General features: G+C 51.4%; 1 protein-coding gene across 5 annotated transcripts in view; it reads right to left on the bottom strand.

Moving 5' to 3' along the window:
• Positions 1-22,273, bottom strand: part of MORN4 (MORN repeat containing 4) — a 28,498-nt gene that overhangs the window by 4,592 nt on the left and 1,633 nt on the right. Inside the window, exons 1-4 of one of the 5 annotated variants that reach the window (XM_029061326.1) lie at positions 22,141-22,173; positions 4,083-4,171; positions 925-1,039; positions 310-419 (exon numbers count right to left, since the gene is read on the bottom strand). In XM_029061326.1, the coding sequence (XP_028917159.1) occupies positions 310-419; positions 925-1,039; positions 4,083-4,149 (292 nt within the window). In that variant the 5' untranslated portion in view covers positions 4,150-4,171; positions 22,141-22,173. Of the gene's footprint in view, positions 1-309; positions 420-924; positions 1,040-4,082; positions 4,172-11,301; positions 11,563-18,822; positions 19,158-22,140; positions 22,174-22,273 lie in introns of those variants that run through there. The other 4 variants (XM_029061323.2, XM_029061330.2, XM_039911604.1 and 1 more) reach the window with 4 other exon arrangements.

Below are 22,273 nucleotides of genomic sequence, written 5' to 3'. Positions count from 1 at the left end.
TCAACAGTACCACTGAGCGCTCGCTTTACGCCGAGCATCGTAGGTGGCTACTTGGAAAGAGCCCGGGCTTGGGAGTCAGAGGTCATGGGTTCGAATCCCGGCTCTGCCGCTTGTCAGCTGTGTGACTGTGGGCAAGTCACTTCACTTCTCGGTGCCTCAGTTACCTCATCTGTAAAATGGGGATTAACTGTGAGCCTCACGTGGGACAAACTGATCACCCTGTATCTACCCCAGCGCTTAGAACAGTGCTCTGCACATAGTAAGCGCTTAACAAATACCAACATTATTATTATTATTATTATTACTCACCAAAGCCATCCACTCTGCCATTCTTAAACTCCCCTTCGAAGGTCATGTTATCATGACGAATGAAGATTCCGACGCCGTTGAACTTTCCTTGGGCAAACTCCCCCTCGTATCTGCTGAGACACAAAGACGTCAGCCAGGCGCCCTCCGCCCCGCCTGGGTCGGTCACCTGCCTCTTCCCGGGAAAAGGCAAACCTCTGTGGGATAGCACGACTTGACAGGGAGGAAAGCTGATTCTCCTTGATTTCCCTTGACCGTGAGGTCTGGCGACCTCACGACATCGCACCCCCCCGCCCACACGATCCCCGTCGCTTCGATGACCGCTCTTAGTTGGCACGAAACGGGCTGGCGAGTCGGGCCCCCGGCGAACGGGATGACGGGGTGAGGGGAACAAGCGGGAACAAGGGGGTGGGGCCAAGGGTCAGAGTCAAAGAAGGCCACTTCCCTCCTGGCCGCTTTAGAAAAGTCTCCAGAATGGGGTTTTAGATGCTCCTCGCTCTCAAATCGTCCATCTGCCCATGCCGAGAGCCGCTGTTTCCCACCGTCTCCGCCGATCTGGTCTGGACTGACCCCTTCTCCCCAGACCAAAACCGGGAGGCAAGAGGATCGCGTACCCACCTGGAGCCATCGGAGAAGGTCAGCACCCCGCAGCCGTTAAAGAGCCCGTTCTCAAAATGACCCAGGTAGGTGCCACCATCTGCAAACAGCAGCTGACCGAAGCCGTGCCTGCGGCCTGGGCGGAGAAAGGGACGAGGTGGGGGTGGCGAGTAGGGCTGGGGCGGCCCCGAGCACCTCGACACTCCCCCGCCGAGCCCTCCGTCCCCCCTGCCGCCCTCCCAGGGGGAAAAGGGAATCCCGGGGGGCCGTCAGCGGGGCACCCCGGGGCCGAGAGCACTGGTAGTCCAGCGTGCTAGAGCCGAACGGCCCTTGGGCTCTCTCCCGGTCTCTGGGCGTCCAGGTCGGTTAGCGCTGGACGGGTCTTCTCCCAGGTTTGAGTGACGCCTCTTAACAAGAAAGGGCCCCTCGCGCTACCAAAAGCGGCTGATTCGGGTGGGCAAAGCGACAGACCGAACGGACGGACAGACGTCAGGAGCCCTGGCTGGGGCTCCGTCACGCCCACCGCGTTCCGCCCAACTACTGAACTGGCCAGGAAGCAGGGCCGTCATTTGGGAGGGAGAGGAGGAGAATCTGTTTCGGGGGCAGGGGAACGATGACACCAGGTGTGGCCTTGAAGCTGGGGGGTGAAGAGAGGAACTGGGAAGGGAAGGAAGAAGAGACTTGGGATGGGAAGAGGTTGGTCTGGTGGAGAGGGTGACTCTCATCACGTCTATAATAATAAAAGGGACAATAATGATATTTGTTAAGCGCTTACTATGTGCCAAGCACTGTTCTAAGCACTGGGGGGGGGGGGATACAAGGTAATCAGGTTGTCCCACGTGGGGCTCACGGTCTTAACCCCTATTTTACGGATGAAGTAACTGAGGCACAGAAAAGTGGCTCGCCCAAGGTCAAACAGCAGACAAGTGGCGGAGCTGGGATTAGAACCCAGGTCCCCTGACTCCCAAGCCTGGGCTCTCTCCACTAAGCCACGTAATAATAGTAATAATAATTGTGGTATTTGTTAAGCACTTCTTATGTGCCAGGCACTGTATTAAGCGCTGGGGTGGATACAAGCACATCAGGTTGGGCCCAATCCTTATCCTACTTGGGGCTCACAGTCTCAATCCCCATTTTAAAGATGAGGTAACTGAGGCACAGAGAAGTGAAGTGACTTGCCCAAGGCCACACAACAGACAGGTGGAGCAACCGAGATTAGAACCCATGACCTTCTGACCCCCCAGGCCCGGGCTCTATCCACTATGCCATGCTGTTTCCCATGCTATAGATTCTATAAATTTGTTTACCACCCCCCGCGCAGAGAGTATCAGGTCACAAAACTATCTGGCTCAGGCTGCAGGGCATGAGGCCTGAGTTGGGTTCAAGCTTCTCCTGTTCTTTTTTTCCTAATGGTATTTGTTAATCCCTTACAATTCATTCAATAGTATTTATTGAGCGCTTACTATGTGCAGAGCACTGTACTAAGCGCTTGGAATATGCAAATGGGTAACAGAGACAGTCCCTGCCCTTTGACGGGCTTACGGTCTAATCGGGGGAGACAGAAAGACAAGAACAATGGCAATGCGTCGAGAACTGTTCAAAGCACTGTTCTAAGCACAAACTCTTCAGGTCGGACACCGTCCCTGTCCCACACGGGGCTCGCAGTCTAAATAGGAGAGAGTACAGGTACCGAATCCCCATTTTACAGCTGAGGAGATGTAATGTAAGTGATTTGCCCGAGGTCACGCAGCAGACGAGTGACGGAGCCGGGATTAGAACCCAGGTCTCTGACTCCCAGGCCCGGGCCCTTCCCCCTAGGCCACGCTGCTTCCCCACCTGCAACCTGCTCTGGTATAGGATGGGGCCGTGGAGCTAAACCCCAAGGGCCTGCACTGGGTGGGTGGAGACCTTCCCCAACCCTGGGCCTGGCCGACCTCCTTCCAACCCCAACTTCTTGTCGCACAAGTTGGCCAACAGCGGCAACAGCCTAAGGATTTTGCAAGATGATTTTCACGGGCCAAGACTTGCTGGGACTTCCGGTGTCGACGGGCTGTCCTGCTTCTCGGCCCCAATTTCTCCCTCCCCTCCCTCCTCTAAGATTTGCTGGACTCCTGTCAGTGAGGAGGTTTTACCGGGACACTAGCTCATTTTGAGACCCCTAAGTCTCCTTTTGTCCTGCTGGCCAAGCGACCTTGGGCAAGTCACTTCACTGCTCTGGGCCTCAGTGACCTCATCTGTCAAATGGGGATGAAGACTGTGAGCCTCACGTGGGACAACCTGATGACCCTGTATCTACCCCAGCGCTTAGAACAGTGCTCTGCACATAGTAAGCGCTTAACAAATACCAACATTATTATTGTTATTATTATTATTAAAATGGGGATTAAGTCTGTGAGCCTCACGTAGGAGAGGGATTGTGTCCAACCAGATTTGCTCGTATCCACCCTAGCGCTTAGTGCACATAGGAAGCACTTAATAAATACCACAATTATTATCATTATTATTACAGCAGTGTGATCTAGTGGAAAGAACAGGGGCCTGGGAATCAGAAGACTTAGGTTCTAATACCGACTTTGCCACTTGCCTGCTGGGTGATCTTGGTTAAGTCCCTTAACTTCCCTGTGCCTCAGTTTCCTCTTCTGTAAAATGGAAATTAAACACCTGTTTTCTCTTGTTTAGACCCATCCGGGACAGGGACTGTGTCCAACCTTATTAACTTGTATCTACCCCAGCGCTTAGTAAAGTGCTTGGCACAGAGTAAGTGCTTCATGAATACCACAATTATTATTACTCGGGGACCTGTGACCCATGCAATTAAGTAGCCCTCCTGAAACACGTTCCACCGCATCCCAATCCAGAGGAGAGGTTTAACTTTCAAGTACCTTTGACTAACATGAACATTATGTCCCCGGGATAAATCTAGCCCAAGAGACACAAGCGTGGGGAGGAGAGATCCCGGGATGGGCTAGGCTGGCCTACATAATAATAATTGTGGTATTTTGTTAAGTGCTTATTATATGTCGAACACTGGGGTAGTTACAACCTAATCAGGCCACGTGGGGCCTGAGTCAAGCATCCTGATTTGGTTTTCCCCAAACATACACACAAACACACATACACACACACACACACAGAGCTCTCGTCCACGAAGACCCGAGCGTCCTCCTCCTCCTCCTCACCCTCCTTCCATTCGCCGCGATACTCTTCTCCGCTGGAGTAGGTGAAGGAGCCTTTAGTGAGGGTCATGGTCCCAGCTGCCAGGAGACAACTAAAGGAGGCAAGCAGAAGAGATCTGGGGTCGGGGCCGGGGCTCAGGGTGACTGGCGCACAGACCGTCCTTCTGCCCCTCCGGCCTTCTTCACCCCAAAATTGTAAGACGCGTCGCAAGAGCCATAGCGGCCAGTTCTGAAAAATCTATCACGAATAGCAGCAAGAACGCCATTTATTGAGCACTTATGGAGAAGCAGCATGGCCTAGTGGACGGAGCACAGGCCTGGGGGACAGAAGGACCTGGGTTCTAATCTCTGCCACTTGTCTTCTGTGTGACTCCGGGCAATTCACTTCACTTCTCTGTGCCTCAATTCCCCAATCTGTAAAATGGGCATTGTCCCTTGTGGGACATGGACTGTGTCCCACCTGATGATTTTGTATCTATCCCAGCACTTAGCAGAGTTCCTGGGACATAGTAAATGCTTAACAAATACCATTAAAACAAACAAAGACACAAGTATCCGTATTAGCTCAGGCCAGACATTCTTCAACAGCTCCAGGTGTGGTTGGGGAGATTCTGGGCGGGAACTGGCTTTTGGACAGTAGGGAGAAAAGCCCCTCTCCTCTGGGGGAGGAGCAGGGTTCTAGGGGATTCGAACCCATGACCTCTGACTCCCAAGCCCGGGATCTTTCCACTGAGCCACGCTGCTTCTAGGGTGAGCCACATTAGAGAAGGGGAGGTTTGCAAAAGTAACTGTTCAAAGCTTCTGAAAGTTGGAAGATTTTTAAGACTGATCACCAATCCACGTGATGGGACCAGCTTGGTTGTTTGGGGAACGCTGAAAAAAACTGAGTTTCGGCTGAAATCACCACAAACTACATTCAGGACTCGAGCAGTCCACACTAACCTCTTTTCTACCCAAAATGTACCTTGGAGAGAGAGAGGGAGAGAAATAACTTAACCCTGTAGATGACTCTGGCTGGGACTCAGAGCCAGGACTCAGCTTACCAGATCTTCACAGCAAATTCTCCCCAAAAGGAATAATAATAATAATGATGATGGCATTTGCTAAGCGCTTACTATGTGCCAAGCACTGTTCTAAGCGCTGGGGTAGAGACGAGGTAATGAGTTTGTCCCACGTGGGGCTCACAGTCTTCATCCCCATTTTACAGATGAGGTCACTGAGGCCCAGAGAAGTGAAGTGACTTGCCCACGGTCACATAGCAGACAAATGACGGAGCCGGGATTCGAACCCATGACCTCTGACTCCCAAGCCCGGGCTCTTTTCACTATGCCACGCTGAAGTGGCATGGGGTAACGGATAGAGCCCGGGCCTGGGAGTCAGAAGGTCATGGGTTCTAATCCCGGCTCCGCCACTTGTCAGCTGTGTGACCTTGGGCAAGTCACTTCACTTCCCTGGGCCTCAGTGACCACGTCTGTAAAATGGGGATCGAGACTGTGAGCCCCACGTGGGACAGGGACTATGTCCAACTATGTCCAACCCGATGTGCTTGTATCCATCCCAGCGCTTAGTACAGTGCCCGGCACATAGTAAGCACTTAACAAATACCATTATTATTAATAACAACAACAACTGTCCCCATTTGTTCAGCACTTCTCTGGGCCTCAGTTACCTCATTTGTAAAATGGGCATTAAGACTGTGAGCCCCATGTGGGACAACCTGATTACCTTGTATCTACCCCAGTGCTTAGAACAGTGCCTGGCACTGAGTAAGCACTTAACAAATACCATCGTTATTATTACTTACTTACTAAGTGCCAGACATTGTACGAAGAACCAGGGTAGATATTGAGGTCAGATCCACTCAGATCCAGCCACATGGGGCTCACTGTCTAAAAAAATCATTTTATTCATTCATTCAATCGTATTTATTGAGCGCTTACTATGTGCAGAGCCCTGTACTAAATGCTTGGATGGACAGTTCGGCAACAGATAGAGACAATCCCTGCCCAGTAACGGGCTCACAGTCTAAACGACTGTGTATTTGTATTTACTGAGCAGTTACTGCACGCAGAGCACTGTACTGAGCACTTGGAGGAGTACAATATAACAGAGTTGACAGACACGTTCTCTGCCCACAGCGAGTTTATAGTCTAGAGGGGAATCCCCATGTTACAGATGAGGAGACTGAGGCACAGAAAGGTTAAGTGACTTGCCCAAGATCACAGACACACGGAAGGCAGTGGGAGAGGTGGGATTAGAACCCAGATTTCCCGTCTCCCAGAGTCATCTTCATTCTACTAGGCCGAGGTGCTTCCCTCTTAGCCACTTATATTGATGAAATTTTCTCTTCAGTCGGCATTATCCTTAAACCCTTTCCACCTCTGTGCTTCTATATCCTCCTTCAGGCGTAGAAAGGAATATTAGGTTTTTTTTTTCCATCTCTGCAGAGAACTGTATAAAAGGAAATGGGTTTAAGTCGAAGCCAGAGAGGGTTGAGTCAGAAGAGAATGATTCAACACGATAACCAGGGCCGGTTCCAACGTCAGGTGAGACACCCCATCTCTCCCATGCTAATAATGCCTGCTGGAGAAGCAGCGTGGCTTAGGGGCAGCGCTTAGACCAGTGCTCGGCACATAGTAAGCGCTTAACAAATACCATCATCATTATTATTATTACAATAATATATAATACATAATGATACATAATAATAATAATGATGTTGGTACTTGTTAAGCGCTTACTATGTGCCGAGCACTGGTCTAAGCGCTGCCGTAGATACAGGGTAATCAGGTCGTCCCACGTGAGGCTCACAGTTAATCCCCATTTTCCAGATGAGGTAACTGAGGCCCAGAGAAGTGAAGTGACTCGCCCACGGTCACACAGCTGACAAGTGGCAGAGCCGGGAGTCCAACTCATGACCTCTGACTCCGAAGCCCAGGCTCTTTTCCACTGAGCCACGCTGCTTCCCTATTATTATTATTCCCCATATTATTATTATTCAGAGCACGGGCCTGGGAGTCAGAAGGACCTGGGTTCTAATCCTGCTCGGCCCCATGTCTACTCTCTTACCTCGGGCAAGTCGCTTCACTTCTCTGGGCCTCAGCTCCCTCGTCTGTCAAATGGGGATAAGAGTGTGAGCCCCGTGTGAGAGAGGGGCTGTGTCTGACCTGATTAACTTGTATCTACCCCAGTGCTTAGAGTAGTGTTTGGCAAGTACCATTATTATTAGGAGACGCAGCGTGGCTTAGTGGAAAGAGCACAGGCTTGGGAGTCAGAGGTCATGGGTTCTAATCGCAGCTCGTCAGCTGTGTGACTTTGGGCAAGTCGCTCAACTTCTCTGTGCCTCAGTTCCCTCATCTGTAAAATGGGGATTAAGACTGTGAGCCCCACGTGGGACAACCTGATTACCTTGTATCTACCCCAGCGCTTAGAACAGTGCATGGCACATAATCAGCGCTTAACAAATGCCATCATCATCATTATTACATGAATCGATCAATGGTATTTATGAAGCTCTTCCTACGGGCTGAGCACTGTGCTTGGGAAAGTATAACGTGATAGGATTAGCAAACATTTTCCCTGCCCATAATGAGCTTACAGTCTAGAGGGGGAGACAATGGCTCAGTGGAAAGAGCCCGGGCTTGGGAGTCAGAGGTCACGGGTTCTAATCCCGGCTCCGCCGCTTGCCAGCTCTGTGACTTTGGGCAAGTCACTTCACTTCTCTGTGGCTCAGTTACCTCATCTGTAAAATGGGGATTAAAACTGGGAGCCCCAGATGGGACAACCCGATCACCGTGTATACCCCCAGCGCTTAGAACAGTGCTTTGCAAATAGTAAGCGCTTAACAAATACCACCATTATTATTATTAATTTATAATATATAACAAAGATGTGAGCCAATTTTCCAGCCCCGAGCATTAACTGCATTAATAGAAGCGGTGTGGCCTAGCCGATAGAGCACAGGCTTGGGGGTCAGAAGGACCTGGATTCTAATCCTGACTCTGCCACTTGTCAGCTGTGTGACCTTGGGCAAATCATTTCACTTCTCTGGGTCTCAGTTACCTCATCTGTAAAATGGGGAGGAACACTCTGAGTCCCATGTGGGACATGGACTGTGCCTGACCCCACTATCTTGTATCAACCCAAGTAGTTAGTACAGTGCTTGGCACATAGTGCTTAGTAAAGTGCTCTGCACATAGTACCAGCTCAATAAAAACGATTGAATGAATAGTAAGTACTCGACAAATACCACTAAAAAATTAACAGAAACGAAAAAGAAGCGCTTTCTCATTCATTCAATTGTATTTATTGAATGCTTGCTATGTGCAGAGCACTGTGCTAAGTGCTTGGGAGAGGACAATACAACAATCATCAGACACGTTCTCTGCCCATTCTCGTCCTCTCGGTCCACCTTTTCCCCTTTCCCCGCTCTCTGCCTTCCACCCCCATCCCCGCCCCATTAACCTAGGTTTCTCTCCACCCAGCCCCACCAACTCGTCCCAACCTCTGGCCTTTCGTTCCTTGATTCATTCAATCGTATTTATTAAGGGCTTACTGTGTGCGGAGCACTGCACTAAGCTCTTGGGAAAGTACAATACAACAATAAAGAGGAACCACAGCAGGCTCACAGTCTAGAGGGGAAAACCGTAATATCACGCCACCCCAAGACACCTCATTTTCTTAAGACCGGGCACAGCCCTAAAGTCGTTCTGCCTTGGCCGGAGATGCTTCAGGCAAAAGAGAGCGACGTAGCCTTGAGGGCTTCAGGGGGGATAAGAGTAGGCCAGCTAGAGATCCAGTTTCTTCATTCATTCAATACTATGTGCAGAGCACTGGACTAAGCGCTCGGAGTGTACAATTGGGCAACAGATCGAGACAATCCCTGCCCGATGAAGGGCTCACAGTGTAAACGAGCTTATGGTCTCCCTTAGTCCTGCTCTCCGTGCTGCCGTCAGAGGAGCTGGGGAGCCGCCGGCCCGCCTCCGGCCCGGCTCGCCCTCCCTCCTCAAATCCAACAGTGACTCTCCCCGTCACCTTCGAAGCCTTATAGAAGGCCCATCTCCTCCAAGAAGCCTTCCCAGACTAAACCCTGCTTTTCCTCATCTCCCGTTCCCTTCTGCGTCGCCCTGATTTGCTCCCTTTCCCCCTCCCAGACCCACGGCACTTATGTCCCTATCTGAAATTGTCTTTACTTATATTGTTCATTCATTCGATTGTATTTATTGAGCGCTTACTATGTGCCGAGCACTGTACTAAGCGCTTGGAAAGTAGAATTCGGTAACAGAGACAATCCCCGCCCATAAGGGCTAGATTTATTACTCGACATTTTATTTATGTTGTGTCTATATCTATGATTCTATTTATCTATTTGGATGGTACTGATGCCTGTCTGTTTGTTTTGTCGTCTGTCTCCCCCTTCCAGACTGTTGTTGGGCTGGGATCGTCTCTGTTGCCGAACTGTACTTTCCAAGCGCTTAGGACAGCGCTCTGCACACAGTAAGCGCTCGGTAAATCCAACTGAATGAATAGAAGCGGGGAGACAGACATCAAAACAAGTAAACAGGCATCGTGTTGTTGTCGATCTCCCCCCGGCCCATTTCGACTGTAAGCCGGTTGTATCGTACTTCCCCAAACACTAAGTAACAATAATGTTGGTATTTGTTAAGCGCTTACTATGTGCAGAGCACTGTTCTAAGCGCTGGGGTAGATACAGGGTCATCCGGTTGTCCCACGTGAGGCTCACAGTCTTCATCCCCATTTGACAGATGAGGGAACTGAGCCGCAGAGAAGTGACTTGCCCACCGTCACACAGCTGACAAGTGGCAGAGCCGGGTTTCGAACCCATGACCTATGACTCCCAAGCCCTGGCTCTTTCCACTGAGCCACACACACAGTAAGTGCTCAATAAATACCACCGAATGAATGAATAATCCTTGCTCCTGCAGGGCTCCCTTCCCACCCTGGGCCAGTCAGGGGACGAGGAAAATAACCAACACCAGTTAACTCCACAAAGCATTTTGAAAAAGCCGTCTCTCCTCTCTACCCGAAGGTCTGCACAGGCCTCTCTGTTTCGGTTGCCTTCTCTATCTGTTGCTAGCCTCTTCAGCCCCTGGAGAATGGACAGGGATTGTTCAGTAGTAAGAGTAATGATGGTTTTGTTAAGCCTTTACCCTGTGCTAAGCATCGCATTAAGTGCTGAGGTTCTAAACCTTCCTGATCGTGTCTGTTTACTGTTATATTGTGCTCTCCCAAGCACTCAGTACAGTGCTCTGCACACAGTGATCGCTCGCTACGTACGATCAACTGACTGAGTGGCGCAGTGGATGGAGCATATGCCTGGGAGGCCGAAGGACACGGGTTCTAATCCTAATCGAATCCACCACCTGTCTGCTGTGGGACCTTGAGCAAGTCATTTCACTTCTCTGGGCCTCAGTTACATCATCTGTAAAATGGGGATTGAGACGGTGAGCCCCACTTGGGACGGGGACTGTGCCAACCCGATCTGCTTGTATCCTCCCCAGTACCTAGTACAGTGCCTGGCACATAGTAAGTGCTTAAATACCATTGTTTTCATTATTATTATTTCCCCCTTGAGCACATCTCTCTCTCCCTCCCTCCCTCCCTCTCCCTTTCTCTGTCCTTCCCTCCTTTAGCTAATATTGCTCCGAGTTCAGGCTTTCAGTTCTGGCCTTTCTCCTTCTCCCTTTCCCCCTCTGCCGCCGATTCAATTTTCTCATCCCCGCCCCTCAACATAATAATAATGATAATGTTGGTATCTGTTAAGCGCTTACTATGTGCCGAGCACCGTTCTAAGCGCTGGGGTAGATACAGGGTCATCGGGTAGTCCCACGGGAGGCTCACGGTCTTAATCCCCATTTTACAGATGAGGGAACCGAGACACAGAGAAGTGAAGTGACTCGCCCACAGTCACCCAGCTGACAAGCGGCAGAGCCGGGGTGCGAACCCGTGACCTCGGACTCCCAAGCCCGGGCTCTTTCCCCTGAGCCACGCTGCTTCTCTATACATGGCTCCTTCCCTTCCAAGAATTTCACCAGCAGCTCCCGCAGCACCCTCGGCCCCACCGCCCCCCCACCCCGCTGACGGGCTGAGGATCTGAGCGACAGGCCTCGTCTCCCAGTGCGGGACCCCCGGGGGCCACACGCTGATGCAGGGTCCTACTCTCCCGGCTCCTTCTACCGTCGTTACTTCAACTGAAAACCACCTCCGTCGTAAGGTCAGGCCGCTCCCTACGACACAGTCCCGTCTTCATCCGGCCCAGTGGTACCCAGGGGTCCCCCGAGGTTGGGTTTCAGGCTCCCGGCCCCTATCTCAGCTGCTCGCCATCGGCGCGATCTGAGACGCGGGGTTGGTGACTTCTTCGCTGATGCAACATTAATGAAAAGAGAAATCTTCCATCAGAGCATAGAGGGGGTGATTCTTTCAAGCCCAGAGACGGCCGGGACGAGGCAGGGCCTTCAGAGGGCCGCTCTCGAGGACCCGCTGGACAACGGCTCACAGTCTCAATCCCCATTTTACAGATGAGGTGACTGAGGCGCAGAAAAGTGACGTGACTTGCCCAAGGGAGACACAGCGGACGGGTGGCAGAGCCGGGATTAGAACCCACCTCCTTTGACTCCCAGGGCCGTGCTCTTTCCGCTAGACATTCATTCATTCATTCATTCAATAGTATTTATTGAGCGCTTACTATGTGCAGAGCACTGTACTAAGCGCTTGGGATGAACAAGTCGGCAACAGAGAGAGACGGTCCCTGCCGTTTGACGGGCTCACGGTCTAATCGGGGGAGACGGACGGACGAGAACGATGGCGATAAATAGAGTCGAGGGGAAGAACATCTCGTAAAAACAATGGCAACTAAATAGAAGCAAGACCACACCGCTCCCTAACTGGTTCCCCCAAACTGCATGCTTAGAAGCAGCGTGGCTCAGTGGAAAGAGCCCGGGCTTGGGAGTCAGAGGTCATGGGTTCGAATCCCGGATCCGTCACTTGTCAGCTGGGTGACCTTGGGCAAGTCACTTCACTTCTCTGGGCTTCAGTTCCCTCATCTGTAAAATGGGGATGAAGACTGTGAGCCCTACATGGGACAACCTGATTACCTTGTATCCCCCCCCAGTGCTTAGAACAGTGCTCTGCACATAGTAAGCGCTTAACAAATACCAACATCATTATTATGTTGAAATTTTGCAAGTCACCACCAGTTTTCTCAAAGGAACAGTGTTAGAAAGGGGGGGAGGGAGGAGCGGTTTCTGAATCTAGATCAGATACCCTATTTTGGCCAAAATGACCCCGAATTGTGAGCACACTGAATTATAGATGAAATCCATAACCGCATGAATATATTTATATGGAGTCCGAGAGGTTCCGCTTTATCTCCTCTCCGCTGTGACTCTGCCCGGTGATCAGGTAACGTCGTCCCCGACCCCTCACTGACCTCTTTGATCTTTCCTTTTTCCCGATTGCCCATCCCCGCTGAATCATAATTTTAAACTTGTTTCCCCATTCCCTTATAGCACTTATTCATTCACTCATTCAATCGTATTTATTGAGCGCTTACTGTGTGCGGAGCACTGTACTAAGCACTTGGGAGAGTACGATTTATGCTCTCCCCGCCACCCACCCAGGCTCAGACCCATGTAGCTGCTGCCATAAAGAAGATCTCCTGTCGGAAAGATAAAACCGGTCTGTTGGAAACCTGAAACAGAGTCTAGATTGGGAAGCAGTGTGGAAAGAGCATAGGCCTGGCAGTCAGAGGACCTGGGTTCAAATCCCTGCTCTGCAACTTGCCTGTTGTGTGACTTTGGGCACTTCTTTGTACCTCAGTTACCTCGTATGTAAAATGGGGATTAAAGCCTACTCCCTTCACCTTAGACTGTGAGCCCCTTGTGGGGCAGGGACCGTGTCCAACCTGATTAGCTGGTATCTACCCCAGTGTTTAATACAGTGCCTGACGCATCGTACGCGCTTAACGGATACCATTTAAAAAAAATTAGAAACGTTCTAAGTGCCATCTGTTGTAACTTAAGGAAGTGGAGGACTGCCTGTGACTAATTACAGGATGATAGCTGCTTGGTATAATAATTCATAATAATAATTATGGTATTTGTTAAGTGCTTACTATGTGCCAGGCACTGCCTTAAGCGCTGAGTGGATACAAGCAAACTGGGTTGGATACAATCCCTTTCCCACGTGCGGCTCACAGTCTCAATCCCCATTTTACAGATGAGGGAATTGAGAGACCCAGAGAAGTGAAATGACTTGCCCAAGGTCACAGTTGGGAGCCATTCTCTCTATCTGTTGCCAAACTGTACATTCCAAGCGCTTAGTGAAGTGCTCTGCACACATTAGGCGCTCAATAAATACGGTTGAACGAATGAATGAAGTGGCCGAGCGGGGATTAGAACCCATGGCCTTCTGTCTCCCGAGCCCATGCTCTGTCCACCAGGCCATGCTGCTTGGTGTTTATTAAACGCTATCTACCAGCACTGTGCCAAACACTGGGGTAGATACAAAGGAATGACATTAGACTCTAAAATCACACCTCCTCCAAGGCGTCTTCCTTGATTAAGTCCTCCTTTCCCCGCCAGACTGCTTGTTTTGTTTTGCTTTGCCGTCTGTCTCCCCCATTTAGACTGTGAGCCCCTCACTGGGCAGGGACTGTCTCTATCTGTGCCAAATTGTCCATTCCAAGGGCTTAGTCCAGTGCTCTGCACAGAGTAAGCGCTCAATAAATACTACTGAATGAATGCATATTTATCTTGATGGTATTGATGCCCGACTGCTTGTTTAGTTTTGCTGTCCGTCGCCCCCGAATAGACTGTGAGCCCGTCGTTGGGTGGGGATTGTCTCTATCTGTTGCCGAATTGTCCATTCCAAGCGCCTAGTGCAGTGCTCTGCACATAGTAAGCGCTCAATAAATACTCCTGAATGAATGAATACTCCTCCACTCTGTCACCTTTGCACGTAGATCCGTTCCCCTTAAACACTTGACCTTCACCCCACTTCCGCACTTTAAATACATATTCCTAATTTATTTTCACCTCTGCCTCCCCCTCTAGATTCTGTAAGCTTCTTTGGGAGAGGGAACATCTCTACCAACTCTGTTGTATTGTACTCTCCCAAGTGCTTAGTACAGTGCTCTGCACCCAATAAGTGCTCAATAAATACGATTGATTGATTGATTGACTGATTGCCACACATCCCTCACCGGCATGGGGCTGCTCACGGTCTAGGAAGCAGGCAGAGCGCTTAGTTTCTTAGCAAAGTACCTGGGGGGGGTAGGGATCGTGTCTATTTAATCAATCGCTCAGTCGCATTTATTGAGTACCTACTGTGTGCAAAGCACTGGACTAAGTGAGTGGGAGAGTACAACAGAGTTGGGAGACACTTTTCCTGCCCACAATGGGCTCACAGTCCAGAGGGGGAGATAGGCATTTATATGTATAAATAAATTACGGATATTTACAGAAGTGCCGTGGGGCTGAGGGAGGGTGAATAAAGGCAGCAAATCAGGGCGACGGAGTGGGAAAAGAGGAAATAAGGGCTTAGTCAGGGAAGGACTTACTTAATAGAATACTTTATCGTACTCTCTCCCAAGGGTTTAGTACAGTGTTCTCTGCACCCAGTAAGCGCTCAATAAATATCACTGGGTGACATAAAAAGGCTGGAGAAGGAACAGAAAAAAGGAATTCAAGATGATGGGAAGCTTCGCTAGGAGGAAAGGCTGGAAAGACCAGCCAGCCTCAGGCTGGACTAAGGTAGAGAAGGGATATGAAAGAAGTTGACCAAACCACGATGGGGCGGACGGGGAGGAGACGGAGTCGTTCATCGAATCTCACGATAGAGAAGAGAGGCAACCGCTGAGGCGTGAAGAACTCGGACAACAAACTGGGCTGGGTGGACTACAGGTCCCACAGTTATTAGTATTATTGTTAATATTATTATTACGCATCTCTTCAGAACCTGCTTTTACCATCTTAAGAAGGGAAGTCACAAACACAATGAATTTTTTTATGGTATTTGTTAAGCACTTTCTACGTACCAGGCTCTGGCTTAGATACAAGCAAATCGGGTTGGACGCCCTCCCTGTCCCTCATGGGGCTCATGGACCTAATCCCCATTTTCCAGATGAGGCACGGAAAAGTGAAGGAAAGTGACTTGCCCAAGGTCACACAGCAGATGGGTGGTGGAGCTGAGGTTAGAACCCAGGTCCTTCTAACTCCCAGACCTACTCATTCATTCATTCATTCATTCAATAGTATTTATTGAGCGCTTACTATGTGCAGAGCACTGGACTAAGCGCTTGGAATGGACAAATCGGCAACAGATAGAGACGGTCCCTGCCCTCTGATGGACTTACAGTCTAATCGGGGGAGACGGACAGACGAGAACGATGGCAATAAATAGAGTCAAGGAGAAGAACATCTCATAAAAACAATGGCAAGTAAATAGAATCAGGGTGATGTACATCTCATTAAACAAAATAAATAGGGCGATGAAGATAGATACAGTGGAGCGGACGAGTACGGTGCTGAGGGGGTGGGACGGGAGAGGGGGAGGAGCAGAGGGAGAGGGGGGAGAAGAGGGTTTAGGTGCGGAGAGGTGAAGGGCGGGGGGTAGAGGGAGCAGAGGGAAAAAAGGGGGGAGCTCAGTCTGGGAAGGCCTCTTGGAAGAGGAGAGCTTTAAGCAGGGATTTGAAGAGGGGAAGAGAATTAGATTGTCGGAGGTGAGGAGGGAGGGCGTTCCGGGACCGCGGGAGGACGTGGCCCGGGGGTCGACGGCGGGATAGGCCTAGCCTCTGTCTGCTAGGTCACGCCGTTTCCCTGTTTAATTTCTAATCTCCCATGCATATATACTTAATAATAAATAATGATAGTATTTGTTAAGCGCTTACTATGTGCCGAGCTCTGTCCTAAGCGCTGGGGGGCAAAGAAGGTAATCAGTTTGTCCCACGTGGGGCTCACAGTCTTCATCCCCATTTTACAGATGAGGGAACTGAGGGCCAGAGAAGTGAAGTGACTTGCCCAAAGTCACCCAGCTGACAAGTGGCGGAGCCGGGATTAGAACCCAGGACCTCTGGCTCCCAGGCCCGGGCTCTTTCTACTTTCTACTGCCTCTCCTTGCACCTCCTCAACACGTAAGTACTCCCAGCCTCCAGTAATATCTTCGAAAGTGTATCCTATTGCTTCAGCGCTAACTCATGTCCACATCTTCTTTTTCTTCTTCCTCCTAGCTGTGATTTATTTTCAAGTCTGCCCTCCCTCCCCCTCCTCCTTGACTGTCAGCTCCTTGAAGAGAGGGATCTTGTCTACTAATTTTTCAAGAGAATTAGCGTGGCTCAGTGGAAAGAGCCCGGGCTTGGGAGTCAGAGGTCCTGGGTTCTAATCCCGGCTCTGCCGTTTGTCAGCTGTGTGACTTGGGGCACGTCACTTAACTTCTCTGGGCCTCAGTGACCTCACCTGTCAAATGGGGCTGTAGACTGTGAGCCCCACGTGGGACAACCTGATCACCTTGTGTCCTCCCCGTGCTTAGAACAGTGCTTCGCACATAGTAAGCGCTTAACAAATGCCATCATTATTATTATTGCCTTAAACTCTGGAGTTTAGTACAGTTTGGTTTAATACTGGAGTTTAGTACAGTGTTCAATAAAGCTGCCAATTAGGGCAGACACCCACCCTAGTCAGTCTGGCTCAGTGAAAAGAGCGTGGGCTTCGGAATCAGAGGTCACGGGTTCGACTCCCGGCTCTGCCACTTGTCAGCTGTGTGACTGTGGGCGAGTCACTTCACTTCTCTGTGCCTCAGTTACCTCATCTGTAAAATGGGGATTATCTGTGAGCCTCACGTGGGACAAACTGAATACCCTGTATCTGCCCCAGCGCTTAGAACAGTGCTCTGCACATAGTAAGCGCTTAACAAATACCAACGTTATTATTAGTCAGTACCTTCACCTCTGCAGCACCAGTTTGCGCAAAATCTACTATTTCTGGTCAGTTTCTTGAACTCTGGATCAGTAACTTGCCCGAAGTACCTTCTAAAAAATTTGACTTCCGGGTCTCTCCTAAAGCTGCCCGAATGGGCAAAATTCCCCCGGCGGAGAGAGGGAGACGAGGGAAAAATTGTCGTCGTCCCGCACCGATCCAGGGGGCACGACCCAGAGGGAGCTAATTAAAAAAGGAAGCAGGCGGATTGATGGGCCTCGGACTACGGAGGCTCTTGGCTGGAAGCTGTTTCACGCGTCCAGATTATTGCTGGACGACTCGCACGTGGGGCCGGGGTTTCCTGCTGGGGCTTCCACAATTTAGTCCCGCTAATTAGTGGGGAGCTGCACCCGACGCTGACCCAGAAAATGAATTTCATCACAGCCTAAAGAAGTTAACCTCGGATGTCAATGCCTGTATAATGACACCAGAGAGACGGCAGCTTAATTGAAAAATGGACTCAGAGCAGTTAAAAAACATTTTACGCTAAAGGACTCTATGGTGCAAATCTCTTAATGGAGTCAGACTCCAGAGAAATTCGTATTTATTGAGCGCTTACTACGTGCAGAGCACTGTACCGAGCGCTCGGAGTGGACGATTCGGCAACAGAGAGACGATCCCTGTCCAGCAATTCGTGCTCCTAACGGATAGCCATCGTTTCCGGCCGCTCCCTGAATAGGGGACATGGTTCCGGAGCATAATAATAATGTTGGTATTTGTTAAGCGCTTACTATGTGCACAGCACTGTTCTAAGTGCTGGGGGAGACACAGGGGAATCAGGTTGTCCCACGTGGGGCTCCCAGTCTTCATCCCCATTTTACAGATGAGGGAACTGAGGCACCGAGAAGTGAAGTGACTTGCCCACAGTCACCCAGCTGACAAGGGGCCAAGCCGGGATTCGAACTCATGACCTCTGACCCCAAAGCCCGGGCTCTTTCCACTGAGCCACGCTGCTGAGAGCTCATAATCAACCAGGTTGGTACACAAGGAGGAAAACTCCCCTGCTGAGTAAACCTCTTCCCAAATGCTCAGGGCCAAAATCCTAGAGCGAAATAGTCAGAATTCCCGCTCTACCAGAGTCCAGCAGCTTCACATGGATTCATGGAGGAAATCATCCTCGATCTCATATCCCTAGGGCCCGCCGTGACGGTGACGACCTCGGAGAAACCCCATTCAATTAAAAGGGCAGCGTCGAAGCTCGCCGCGGGGACCCGGAGGGAAGGGACGGAAGGCTGTGGGGAATGGTCCGAAGGCTTGTAAACTAGGCCCACTCGAGAAAATTATGATAATAATAATCATAACGATGGCACTTGTTAAGCGCTTACTATGTGCCAAGCACTGTTCTAAGCGCTGGGGAGGATACAAGGTGATGAAGTTGCCCCACCTGGGGCTCCCAGTCTTTATCCCCATTTGACAGATGAGGGAACTGAGGCCCAGAGAAGTGAAGGGACTTGCCCAAAGTCACCCAGCTGACAAGCGGCAGAGCCTGGATTTGAACCCATGACCTCTGACTCCCCAGCCCGGGCTCTTTCCATCGAGCCATGCTTATCTTGCTACCTTCCCCAGCAGCCAAGTTCCCCCGGACAGCTTCTTCCAATAAAAGCGGCGGGGCCCAGGGGAAAGAGCAAGGGCCTGGGAGCCAGAGGACCTGGGTTCGAATTCCCGCTCGGCCACCTGTCCGCTGTGAGGCCGCGGGCAAGTCGCTTCGGGAAAACTCCTGGAGGGCAGGGTTCGTGCCCGCTATACCGTACTTTGACAAGCGCTCACTACAGCGCTCTGCAGCCATCACGGGGAGGCGGGAAAATGGTTCCAAAGCTTCGGTTTCGGGAGGATAACGGGTTGCGGCACCGGGAGAAAGCTGAAAAAGGAAGAGAACTCATAAAGGGGAGACAGAAAAGGGTGAAGGGAACAGAGACCCAAAGGGAGAGGGGAAAGGGAGCAGAGGAGACGCAGGGGATGAGGCGAGGATTCACCCTGCAGAGAAGGGGGCAGTGGGAGAGATGGCTCCCCTATAGTTTTCGGAGCGGAACCCCCAGGCCTGACGAAACCTGGAAGTTTCAGGGGCTGAAAAGACCCCCAAATTGTGGCTTTCCGGCCTCTTGGCTGTCTGAAACCTCACTCCCCCAGTGCCTCTGCCCCCTTTCTGACCCTCAAGCACACAGCGGCGTGGCTCAGCGGAAAGAGCACAGGCTTAAGAGTCAGAGGTCACGGGTTCTAATCCCGCCTCCTTCACCTGTCAGCTGTGTGGCTGTGGGCAGGTCACTTCCCTGGGCCTCAGTTCCCTCATCTGTAAAAAGGGGACGAAGACGGTGAGCCCCACGTGGGGCAACCTGATCACCTCGTATCCTCCCAGCGCTTAGAACGGTGCTCGGCACATAGTAGTAAGCGCTTAACAGATACCATCATCATCATCGCTCCTTCTTCCATTCAAGAGCCTTCCGGTCTCCTTGGCCCCCGGGCAACACAGTACCAACCCATTAGTCCAGCCAGAGAACCCTCAGTTGTCTTGTTTTTGTCCGTCCGTCTCCCCCATCAGACTGTGAGCCAGTCCCTGGGCAGGGATGGTCTCTATCTGTTGCCCAATTGTCCATTCCAAGCGCTTAGTCCAGTGCTCTGCACAGAGGAAGCGCTCAATAAATACGATTGAATGAATGAACGAACCCTAGACCTGGACATGCCCAGCTTCCTGCCGATACGCCCAGTGACTCTCCTATTATCTGTATTTTTCCCCGTCGACTCCTTCCCAGCCGTCGCCCGCTGCCCTTCTTGTGGTGGTATCTGTTGATAATAATGTTGGTATTTGTTGAGCGCTTACTAGGTGCAGAGCACTGTTCTAAGCGCTGGGGTAATAATAATAATGTTGGTATCTGTTAAGCGCTTACTAGGTGCAGAGCACTGTTCTAAGCGCTGGGGTAGATACAGGGTCATCGGGTTGTCCCACGTGAGGCTCACGGTCTTCATCCCCATTTTACAGATGAAGGAACTGAGGCCCAGAGAAGTGAAGTGACTGGCCCAGAGTCACACAGCTGACAGGCGGCAGAGCCGGGATTCGAACCCATGACCTCTGACTCCCAAGCCCGGGCTCTTGCCACTGAGCCGCGCTGCTTCACGGTAATCAGGCTGTCCCATGGGAGGCTCCCAGTCTTCATCCCCATTTTACAGATGCGGGAACTGAGGCCCAGAGAGGTGAAGTGACTTGCCCACGGTCACACAGCTGGCAAGTGGCATTTACTATTTGCCAGCCCGTCTTGTTCTCGTCCGTCCGTCTCCCCCGATCAGACCGTAAGCCCGTCAAACGGCAGGGACCGTCTCTATCTGTTGCCGACTTGTTCATTCCAAGCGCTTAGTACAGTGCTCTGCGCATAGTAAGCGCTCAATAAATACTATTGAATGAATGAATAGGGGAGAGACGAACGAAGCACGTTGGACACGGTCCACGCCCCACATGGGGCTCCCAGCCTAATCCCCATTTTAGCTGAGGAAACGGAGGCCCGGAGAAGTCAAATGACCTGCCCAAGCTCACACGGCGGAAAAGTCGTTAGAGCCCAGCTCCTCTGACTCCCGGGGCCGTGCTCTATAATAATAAAAATAATAATGATGGCATTTGTTAAGCCTTTGCCACGTGCCAAGCACTGTTTTAATTGCCGGTGGTACCAGAGAAGCAGCGTGGCTCAGTGGGAAAAGCCCGGGCTTGGGAGCCAGAGGTCACGGGTTCGAATTCCGCCTCTCCCACTTAGCTGACTGTGGGCAAGTCACTTCCCTGGGCCTCAGTGACCCCGTCTGTCAAACGGGGATGAAGACTGGGAGCCTCACGTGGGACCACCTGATGACCCTGTATCTCCCCCAGCGCTTAGAACAGTGCTCTGCACCTAGTAAGAGCTTAACAAATACCAACATTATTATTATTACAAGGTAATCAGGTTGTCCCACGTGGGGCTCACAGTCCGAATCCCCATTTTACCGTCACTGAGGCACCGAGAAGTGTAGTGACTCGCCCAAATAATAATAATAATAATGTTGGTATTTGTTAAGCGCTTACTATGTGCCGAGCACCGTTCTAAGCGCTGGGGTAGACATAGGGGAATCAGGTTGTCCCACGTGGGGCTCACAGTCTTAATCCCCATTTTGCAGATGAGGGAACTGAGGCCCAGAGAAGTGAAGTGACTTGCCCACAGTCCCACAGCTGACAGGTGGCAGAGCCGGCATTCGAACTCATGACCTCTGACTCCAAAGCCCGTGCTCTTTCCACTGAGCCACGCTGCTTCTCTAAGTCACACGGCTGCTCACAGTCTCAATCCCCATTTTGCAGATGAGGTAACTGAGGCACAGAGAAGTGAAGCGACTCGCCCACAGTCGCACGGCTGACAGGCGGCGGAGCCGGGATTCGAACCCATGACCTCCGCGTGGCTCAGTGGAAAGAGCCTGGGCTTACGGAGTCAGAGGTCACGGGTTCGACTCCCGGCTCTGCCCCTTGTCGGCTGTGTGACTGTGGGCGAGTCACTTCACTTCTCTGTGCCTCCGTTCCCTCATCTGTCAAACGGGGATTAAGACTGTGAGCCTCACGTGGGACGACCCGATCGCCCTGTATCTACCCCAGCGCTTAGAACAGTGCTCTGCACATAGGGAGTGCTTAATAAAGACCAACATTATTCTTCCCACTGAGCCACGCGTCTTAGGCCACGCTGCTCCCGTGGCCACCCCGCCCCCTGCCCTCCTCTGCCCCGGGTTCTAATCCCCGTTCTGCCTCCTGTCTGCTGTGTGACCTTGGGCAAGTCACCTCGGTGCCCTGGGCCTCATCTGTAAAAGGAGGATCAAAAGTGTGCGTCCCGTGTGGGACACGTGACTCCGTCCAACCTGAATCCACCCCGGCGCTTAGAGCAGGGCTCGGCACGGGGGGACGCGGCGTGGCGGCGTGGATAGAGTGGGGGACTGGGAGTCAGAAGGCCCTGGGTTCTAATCCCCACTCCTCCGCTTGCTTGCTGTGGGACCTTGGGCAACTCACTTAACCTCTCTGTCCCTCAGTTCCTTCATCGGCAAAATCCATTCAGTCGCATTTAGGGAGCGCTTACTGTGTGCGGAGCACCGGACTAAGCGCTTGGAATGGACAATTCGGCGACGGAGAGAGACCATCCCTGCCCAACGACGGGCTCACACGGTCTAAACGGGGGAGACAGAGCAAAACCAGGAGTCAGGCATCAATAG

Source organism: Ornithorhynchus anatinus, chromosome 3, assembly GCF_004115215.2.
Source record: "Ornithorhynchus anatinus isolate Pmale09 chromosome 3, mOrnAna1.pri.v4, whole genome shotgun sequence".
NCBI classification, from domain to species: Eukaryota; Metazoa; Chordata; class Mammalia; order Monotremata; family Ornithorhynchidae; genus Ornithorhynchus; species Ornithorhynchus anatinus.
Note: the sequence above shows the minus strand (reverse complement) of the source record. Positions and strands in the feature narration are given on the sequence as shown.